The sequence below is a fragment of the Bactrocera latifrons genome, unplaced genomic scaffold, assembly GCF_001853355.1.
Source record: "Bactrocera latifrons isolate USDA-ARS-PBARC rearing strain unplaced genomic scaffold, ASM185335v1 scaffold_178, whole genome shotgun sequence".
NCBI classification, from domain to species: domain Eukaryota; kingdom Metazoa; phylum Arthropoda; class Insecta; order Diptera; family Tephritidae; genus Bactrocera; species Bactrocera latifrons.
The window spans coordinates 349,667-360,258 of record NW_017535274.1 but is presented as its reverse complement, the minus strand read 5'-3'; the positions used below and the strand labels follow the sequence as shown (position 1 = coordinate 360,258).

Below are 10,592 nucleotides of genomic sequence, written 5' to 3'. Positions count from 1 at the left end.
TATATCTGACTCTTTTAGTTTTAGGACTTACAAACAACCGTTATGTGAACAAAACTATAATACTCTCTTTAGCAACTTTGTTGCGAGAGTTTAAAAAGAGAGAGGCCAAAATGTGATTTCGAAGAACTTAAAAAACTGGCGTACAGGGATAATGCTCAAAAATTCTACGAAAAGATGCGGCGACTAACAGAAGGTTTCAAGACCGGAGTGTACTCTTGTTAAACCAGCAGAGGTGATCTGGTGACTGGTGCCTAGATAACATTGAAATCATGGAGGAATTCTCCAGCCTGTTGAATGGCAGTGAAAGCAAAACACCAGACGTGTGAATCCATTTCACCAATCGATGACGATGAAGCGGACGTTCCATAGCTCGACCACGAAGAAGTTCGAATAGCAATTACTTGTCTGAAGAACAAAAAAGCGACGGGGGCAGATGCTATTCAAATACGTCGGCGAATCAGAGATATGGAGCATGTATCAGCTTCTTTGTAAAATAAGGTCGGACGAAAGCATGCACAACGATTGAAACCTAAATGTCCTCAGCCCAATCCACAAAAAGAGAGACTTCACAATCTGCGGCAATTACCGTGGGATAAACCACTTGAATATCGCATGTAAGGTTCTATGGCGCGTTCTGTGTGAAAGACTGAAGCTCATCGTCAACAAACTGGTTGGACCTTATTAGTGTAATTTCAGGACTTGCAAATCAACAACTGACCAGATATTTACTGCGCGCCAAGCCTTGGAAAAGACCCGTGTTGACGCACACCACCTCTCACGAAAAATTGCTGGTTTTATGCCGTTATGTCTAAATTTGGTATCAGCGCAAAACTAATACGGGTGCGTAAACTGACGTTGAGCTGCGTCAGAATCGGGAAAGACCTCTCCGAGCCGTGACTACGCATTAGCGGTGTCTGCGTCAATAAAGAAGAGTAAGTAGGTGCGATCTTTCTGTGTCCAACTATTGTTTCCAACTATTGACAACTCTGATATTATTTATACTTAAGAAATAAATTACGAATATGAAAATCTTTGTCGGATACTTCAAGAGCTACGCTCATACATATATATGTACATTTGCGATTATGCATATTTCTTTCATGCCACCAAAAGACCACCAATGCTTTCTAAATCGATTCATATGCGTAGCTAAAAAATTCATTTTATTTGTGTATTGTTGTATTATTATTGTTGCATACAGCTGTTGCACAAAATCTCTGCTACAAATGCACGTGATGTACAATTCCAGCTCAAAGTGTCTGCAACTCTTTATCTTCTCGCAATCTCAGAAATCCGCAAAGAGTTTGCGCTGTGATTGAATGCAGCCACATGTGTTGTGCATACTCACACATAAATCTATTAATATATATATAAGTGTATATACTATATGCCACATAATACAATCTTATTACTAACGCTGCATTGTGGCACATTGTGGGAGTTATAGTTTGCCTTGTTGCCGCTGCTGCTATTTCGATAGCGATTGCTTAGTGCCTGATTGTCTTGTAAGTGTCTATGCGCTGAGGGCAGCCGTTCCCAAACAAACAAAAAACAAAAAACAAAAAAAAAAAAACATATTGAAAAAAGCACAAATTTAGGAGCAGGAACGCAAGTCGGAGGCAAAAGTAAACGGAAATTTTCGCAATGATAAACTATGTTGCTTGTTGCTTAGCTGACAGGCTTCTTGTGTGTCGAGTCTCCAGACTATGATGTGAGTCTCTCTCCTCCACTCTGGTAAATGCTTTTCTGCTGACATTGGTGAAATTGCCGTTGCAATTGAATTGCGACATTTGTCTCACTTTTACATCGAACCATTATTTTGTTTGTTTCTCAGTTGCATGTTTGTTGTTGTTGTTCTGCGCATAGTTGCCAGCTGCTTTCATTTGGGTGTGATTGGGAGCAGCAGTTATTGTTTGTTAGTTTTTTAGCGGAAATTTCCTTTGCTTCCTTGACATTGATGTATTGACTGGTGTGACATCACTTTTGTTTATTTATATATGTATATTTATGTAGAGATAGGTATATATATAGATATATGGGTATTCCGTTTCTGTTTTGGAATTCATTTATTACAAGACAATGCTGTAATCAATATTAGAGTAGTTGACATTACATAATAAAAGATGGCACCTAAATCCATTTCGGAAGCGTGCTGGGCTACTAGGAATACGAAAAGTTTAGGTCGAAGAATTAATAACTTTACTTTTAATCTGCATATCTTACTTTGGGGACCAATAAAGTGACTCACGAATTTCATTATTTTACTTAGAAGTAGATGATGGCAATTCTTAATTGACTTTTGATACCGTCAGATGACGAAGACTTAAGGGGTCTTAGATGCCACTAAAATTAATTTTTTCCTTTCCGGTTAGATCGACGTACTGTTATACGTCTAAAAGTAAGTCAATAAGTTGTAATCCCAAAAGTGTTCTCTGATAAGTGAAGGTAGGTTTCTCAAAGAAAAAAGACACATAAGTATGAGCGTGATAGAGGGGTGTATACTGACGAGCTATCTAACAAACTTCTATTTTAGGTTTCCTGACTACTTGCAAGTCGAAATCACTAACCTCGCTTTCAATAGCATCGAAATAAATTTAAGATAAGACTGACATGAATGGCAGACCACGTCGGAATCGCAGGTAACTGCAAAGTGAGCGAGCTGGTAAAAAGAGGCACCCTAGCTCCGCTGTCAGTGGAATAAGTATTCTTTGCACTTTACACTCAATAAGGCTATCCTCACCTTAGTTGTGCTCTATCAGCATCCAAGCTGTAAGTTTGAGAATTTTACTGGATGCTTTCTTTTTAACTTTTAATTATCCCACTGAGCTGATTAGAATAGAAATTAGGCGCCTAAGCAGATTTGTATTGATCGCAAGGGGCTTCGAATTTCGAGATATAGAAGTCCTGTTTTATAGCTCCACAAAAGACTACGTATAGATGTTCAAGTTTGTTTCCCATTATGAGAAACAGCGAACTAAGTGCATGCTATTTTTATAACCTGTATAGTGTATATTATATTTTTGACACCCAAAAGGAAATATTAGAAGCCTTGTAAAACATATATACAAATGATTAGCGTGACGAGCTGAGTCGATTTAGCCGTGTTCGTCCAATTGTTCGTTCGTCTGTTTATATACGAACTCGTTTTTCAGTTTTTGAGATAACAAAATAAAATTTTGCACCCGTCTTTTTCTCATCAAGAAGGTGCTCATTTGTTGGAACGGCCAATATTGGACTCCTGGAGCATATAGCTACCGTACAAACTAAACGATCGGTTAGCTTTTTCACTAAGGAGATATTGTCACCAAATTTTGCGTATATTATTTCTAAGGCAACGGTGCAATTTTCGAAGAAATTGAGCAGATCGAGTCACTATAGCATATTGCTACCACACAAAGTGATTGGTGCAAGGATCTCGTAAGATTTTTTTTATTTATGAAGGGTATTATTTCAGCTATAACCATACGCTCGTTATCTAAGCCAATAAAGAAGAAGTGAAATTGAAATAAACATTTTTGCTTGTTTCTTCTGTATAAAATTATGATCACCTGGGTTTTTAGTCAAAACTCAGGACTTTTTTTAACATACTTTTTAAAAAAATTTATTACAAAATGACTTGGATTTTGTCAACTAACTTCCACTACTACTTTAATGAATTAAATATTATATTATATTATTATATATGAATAAATCGAGGTCATATTGTTATATATTGATCGAAATTGACTTTTTTATTGTTTACGATTCACTGCATCAATTTACATATATGTAAGATAAAATTTTCAGCTTCAGCTCTCAGATATAACCAATATATAACCATTTTATAACTAATATATAACCACTTTATAATCAATATATAACCACTTTATAACCAATATATAACCACTTTATAATCAATATACTTTTTAACCAAAACTCAAATATTGTTTCAATACGGATGGTTTCCATTATATTGCCTTTCCTTCGCCTGTAAACTTATGAAAAGTGATGTTACGTTATTTTGCTTTTTAGGTGACAATATATGGGAAGCACAAAATCAACAGCTTCATGAAGGAACTGTCAATAAATAAATTTTATGTCAATGTGGAAGACACAAAACAGCTGTAGCACGCCAGTTGGCAGCAAGGAAGAGGTGCCCCACGCTCTTGTTAACAATTACCCACATATATATGTACGTATGTATATTCAAGTATACATATGTACGTTTTTATGAATATACATACATATGTACCATAAATATACATATGGGCGCATCTGGTGTCTTTTTGAACTTACCGCATCATCATGCATAGTGATTGCTCCTCTTGCAACACACTCTCCAAATACATCATATCCAAGTCGGATACAATTGCAGCGTTGATCACCATTATTTCGTCTCCCTTGATAATACCTGAAACGAAAATGCATAAAAATATGAATACAATTGAAGTATACTACAACGAATGAAAGGAAATCAGTATGGAAATGTAACACAAACCGGATATACATACACACATGAATACACAGTAGTAGAGAATAGAATTGAATAGAATGGCTTGGAATACATTGCATTGTATTTGCAGCCAAGTAGAAGAGAACAGTTTGATAGGCAGTGGAGTAGGTACATACCAAAAGGTAGCTGCTGTCAGCGTATGAGTAAAAATTATGGCACAAGCAATGAAATTCAATAACAAAAAAAATCAAACTAAGCTATACTTCCGCTTGCGCACATGTGTGTGATTGTATGTATGTATGCGTAAAATATTTATGGTTGTACTGATTGCGTCTTGATACGCATTGTCTGCCAAAGAATACCCCTTTATATGTAGAACAGCGCAAGGCTCATAAATGTTTGTATATGGCTATGTGTGCACATTTGAATTCACTTGTTCTATGCGGCATTGTATTACGACACTGTTACTATTGTACGCGCACACACACGAGCACATATGCTCGCACACATGGGCCGCTGATAAGAGAGACTCAGCGCCTGGCAGAGCATCTTGTAAGTGGTTGCACACAGCGGGAAGACAAAGAAAGGCAAACGCCTTAAACAGCTTACTATTGCTACAAGGTTCTGCTATTGCTATTGCTATTGTTATTGCAATTCAAACGGAAATGCAAAGAAGCATGAAAAGGTGTAAAATTTGTATTGTATTGCATTCGATATGAGTGTGTATGGCTGTGTGTGTGCGTGTGAACATGGTGTAACCAGCCGGAAAATGGAAATACAAAGCCAAACTGAAGCTTTCTTGTACTTTTATTGCATTGTTGTTGTAATGTGTTTGTTGTATGTTTGCATAGTTTTTGAATTGCGTTTAAGCGGAACTTTAAATTGTTTTTTATACACTAAAGTTCTAGAGATAATGCAATGTGATCTTTGTGCGAACTTTAGTTACAAACATTTAATTACAAATTTTCAAATATTTTTGAGAGAATAATTCCGGGTACTTGAGTATGCACCAGAATATATTGTCGTGGAGAAAATAATAGTGATTTTATTATTTCTATAGAACGGAGCTTCTTTTGTATACTTTTCCCACATTGGCAAGAGAATCAAGAGCTGCCATTTCACACAGAAAAAACACCACTTTGTGTGGCCTAATTGAAGTCGTGATCTCGTCGAAGAGAAGTTGAGTTTCCACACATCGCATCAATCAATGGATTTAATGAGAGAACACCTCAGTGAGCGGATAATTTCACTCTTGGGCCGGTCGAAGATCGTGTGATATCGCACTGTTAGACTTTTTCTGCGGACATACATATGTAAAATCTAAAGTCTATATTGTGTGTTTTGTGACGACATACACAGAATATAACACAAGGCATTCTTTAAAGTAAATTTGGGGTAAACAGACTAAAAAGCTTCCACCTCCAGGTTAAAAGGTACTTAGTAATATTGTAGGGGTTTAAAAGCAAACTTTCAGAAAATTGGAAAAGTGGATGAAACGAAATGTATAAAATGAGCGGAGTATGGTGAGGTGCTGGAACATTATCCTTGCGAATGCTCAGCTTTCAAACAGATGAGAAGGCACATACTCTACTGCTCTCAATCCTCCAACCGAAGAGATATTGGGCAGGTGGGGTAGAAAAAATCAAGTTTTTCACTAAATCTACTGGTTTACAGGGCTTAATTTGGTTGAAAAAACCAATCAAAGCGTTTTCATTATATGCAGGGTATTTTCAAAAGTGCACTTAAAAAATAAAACTGTATCATGTTAACAAAATTTTTAAAAATAAGTACTGATACTAAAGACTATGGAATATAGGGAATGAAGATCTTCGATTTTAAGGAAAATTTAATTTAGATTACGTACATACATACATATGTATAAGAGCAATAACAGCAGTTGTTTGTTTAACAAAAGTTTCATGAGACACAAAAAAAAAAAAAAAAACAAAAATATTGCAAAAATTTTGGCTACAATTTTATAGCGACAACTTTGTCGTCAAAATTATAGCAGAAATTTAACAAGAAAAAGTTTTCGTAAAAATGTATTAATAAAAATTGCCTGTGAAATTTATAGCAAAAATTTCGTGTTAAAAGAAAATAAGGGAAACATTTTATAGCAAAAAATGTATAGAAACAATTTTATAGCAAAATACTTTATTTCGACAACTTTATCGTCAAAAATTATAGCAAAAATTTAATAAGAAAAAATTTTAGTAAACATTCATTAATAAGAATTGCCTGTTAAATTTATTGTAAAAATTGTACAGCAAAAAAATATAGAAAAAATTTTATACCCACAATTACATTTAATTATATAGCCTTTAAAAGCGAAAACTTTATATTCAAATCACTTCATTTCTTTCTCTGCTCTACTATATGCATACACACATACATACATACATATGTTAATTTTAAAGGTCTGAACTGAATATACATACTTAGGCATCTTTAACAAAAGCTCACGTAACAACTAAAAATCAAAAATATCAAACAATTTATAAAACTGTCAATTGATGAATAGGTTTGTTGATTGGCTTACAATGTATGAACAAAAGGAATTATTGTGTAACAATTTCCGTAAATTACATTTATTTCTCATAAAGGATAGTTAGAGAATTGTGTGACACCAATCCACATCAGGCGAGATATTTTTCCTGCATTATATTATCTAATAATTTATTTTACAGCAAACTTCATAGAAAAAAAAAAATTTTTAAAACGATTTGCTCGTGTCAAAGGCACGCTTTTGGTGGCATGTTTTGTAACCAAACATACTGCATTTGTCCAGCTATGTCTGTCAACTGTGTTTACGCAAAAATAAATACAGAAATTTGGGTGTGTGCGTTTCTGCTTTGAATTTTATAGTTTCCGGCTTCAATGCATTGTTTTTGTCTTTTTCATTTATTTTTTTTTAATTTTTTTTTTTTTACATTTTCATAGCTCAATAGTTTGTCTTTTGAGTGATACGCCAACGAGCACTTTTCTGACACACATAAATACACTTGAGTGATTTGTAAGCAGCAGCGCCACTAGAGAAACTGCATTCATTCAAACACGCTTTTCATGCTCTAAGAGGCTTAGCTGTTGCTTGCAAATGAATTTACATTATTTTTAAAGGCATGCCGGWATGCTGMGCACAAACACACGCAGACACATGCACGTCATGTACATGTTGTTGCATGTATTGGTGTGTGTGAGTAAATATTTTTTAATACTTAAATCCCACAAAGCACGAACGCGTGTATGTGTGCAGATTTGCGGTGCGCGCTGTGCTTTTGTCGGCGAAAGCGAAACAACAACAAAAGCAAAATACAAGAAAAGTATAATAAGAATAAACACGCGACAGGATGTCAAATAAAAATCTTGAAATTTAATGTGGAAAGTGAAAATTGCTTTCGTCAACTCTTACGGCCGCTCAACGTTTGTCACCGCTTCGCTCGCGTGTTTGTTTTATATTTTCCGATTTTTTTGCGTTCTTCTCTCCGCGCAACTTTAGTCTGGCACTGCATTCGCTCGCACCTGTTTTACAGCTACTTCAGTTGTGTGGCATTTAAATTTAGGGTGCATATTTAAAATTTTGACGAGTCGTCAAAAAGGAAGTCAAACAGTCTCCACCAGGTGTTTGAATGCATGTGTATGTTTATATACATGCGTGTGTGTATATAAGTGTATGGAGTTGAAGTATGATGAAAGAATGTTTGACATACCAAAAGATGTTCATTTTATGGAAACATGAAGAAACAAAGTAAAGCAAGCAAGCGCAGCTAAATACTCTCTTTTATGTATAACGGCACACAAAAGAGCTTGTACAAATATACATACTATGGGTGAGCATAAAACTGTCTGTCATCTGTGAAAACACTTAGGTTTAAGTGCAATACTTTCACCTACATATGTCTATATAAGAAGCTTTCTACTTTTATGTAGTGCTTATGGGTCGGTTCTCTCTTCGTACCCTCTCTAAAATTGACAATATGTCAAATTTTATGAAAGCCATTCTTTTACGGTTACTTGTAGGATTAACATGTGTTGACGTATGTTAGCAACCGGTCTCACGAAAGCTGATAATTTCTATTTTTTTTTTGCTACTCTCTCGCCTTAAATGACAAGCACGACTTGTAATATGTAATTGATGAAAGGGAGATAAAACATAGCTTTAGGAGCAGCGAAGCGAAATTTACCATATTAAAGGAATATCTAGCCCCAAAATTTGTGTGGACCGAAAGTCATTTCATTAGAATAAGTTTCGTATAAAAGAATTTATGAGAAAAATTATTATAAATATTTTATAGCGAAGGAATTGTGGGCAATATGCTTTCGCAAAAAATTATAGTAAACAGTTTTTGGAAAAAATGTTGTTAAAAATTGTAGTAAATAATTTGTAGTAAAAATGTTTTTAAAATAATTATAGCAAACATTTTATAGATTTGTATATTGTGACAAATATTTTATAGCAAGGAATTTGTGGGAAAAATTAAAATATAAAGCAAAAATGTGACAAAAATTAAAAATAAAATTAAAAAATAAAGAATTTGTAATAAAACGTTGTTGAAAAATTATAGCAAACATTTGATAGAACAAAACTATAGGAGACAAATTACTGTAAGAACTTTTTACAAACAATTTTAGAGCATTAATTTATAGCCAACACCTCATCGAAAAAAATTACTATTAAGCAAAATATTTATAGGAATAAAATATAGTAGAAAAAAAAACAATATTGCAAAAATTTTTTTGAAACATATTTATACCAAAAATTTTGTGGGAAAAAAATACTGAAAATATTTTATAGCACAAATTTTATATGGGAACTTTTTGACAAATATTTCATATATTTCACATAGTTTTATATTAACAAAATTTTTAAGGTTTAGTGCTTAATAATGTTTAAATTAACGCAATATTTTACTGAATATATTTTATAGGGTTGCCATATGCTTAGTAGTAGTTACTAAGTAAAATAAACTAATGACGCTTTTATAACTTTTAAACGAATATAACGGAGTTGCCACGTCAATATAAAAATGTAATATAACTTTATAAATTTGGCATCTACAGAAGTTATTAATTTGACCATTCAAAAGGAATAAGTTAACAACTAATTCCAAACACGTATAAATTACAGAAAATTTCTAAATAAAAATATAAATTAATGCAGTATTGTTGTGAGTAAATTCATAAATAGAGGAAAATTTCTTTATTGGTTTATTATTGAAGGCAACGGTCGCCATACAAACCTTAAACTTCACAAATATTGCTTTTTCTGTTTTCTGCATGTTTTTTTTTTTATATTTATTTTTAAACTTAAATCACACTAAAAATAAATTGTAAAAAAATCTCATAAATTTCTTTGGTAAAAACGAAAAGTATTGCAATACTACTGCATGGTATCACAGCAGGACGCCGTATAGCATTGTTTTACAGCAGCCATAATGCGTCAGCTGCTCTCCATGCCACTCAATACTCAGCACTGATCCGCGCTTTACAGCCCTCGCATGCTTCACACCACTTCACAGCGCACACTTCACTTCACTGCATACGCTTCATTTTTCGCTTCACAAGTGCAACCACTCAGCTTATTTGTATGTTTGGGGTTTTCAGGTATGACATAACTGTCACAATGGCCTGTATTCCGTGTCATTTACATATGTATACCGTTATGTACATATATAAAAAGCTTCATCATGTTAATAGCATTTGGATAAGTAAGTTGTGATACTAGAGCGAATGGTACTAAAGGGGATGTAGAGCTTTAATTTGAAGGATAATTTAAATTTTAAAATTATGAAACTGTTTTTTCTGTTAAGAATTTAACTAGTGAAAAAGTAAAAGGATTTCAATATTTTTTATATAAATTCAAATTTTGTTATCTTGGCAATGAACATAATAATTTCTTTTTTAATTTTGTTTATTATAATTTTACTCGTAATATTCTGTTTAACAATTTCTTCAAGTAAATTTATGAAAAAAGTTTACAAGCTTTTTGTTATTATTTTACTTTTTCACTTACTTTAAGGGAGAACCAAAGTTTCTAATATTAAAAAGTAAATAAGTGAACAGTTTGGATCATAAATATTTATTTCAATATCACAAAAAAAATTGTTCTAGCTAGAAATTTTCAAAAACAAATTAAACGAACATTTTATTAAAATAATCGTTA

The 10,592-nt window shown here is 33.4% G+C and overlaps 1 protein-coding gene across 1 annotated transcript in view; it reads right to left on the bottom strand.

The window, feature by feature from the left end:
- The window catches only part of LOC108967119 (protein still life, isoforms C/SIF type 2), a gene marked incomplete at its 3' end in the record, with an annotated part of 282,692 nt that overhangs the window by 90,279 nt on the left and 181,821 nt on the right, over window positions 1-10,592 (bottom strand). The window contains 1 exon segment of the mRNA XM_018930366.1: window positions 4,276-4,390. Coding sequence (XP_018785911.1) covers window positions 4,276-4,390 — 115 coding nt within the window.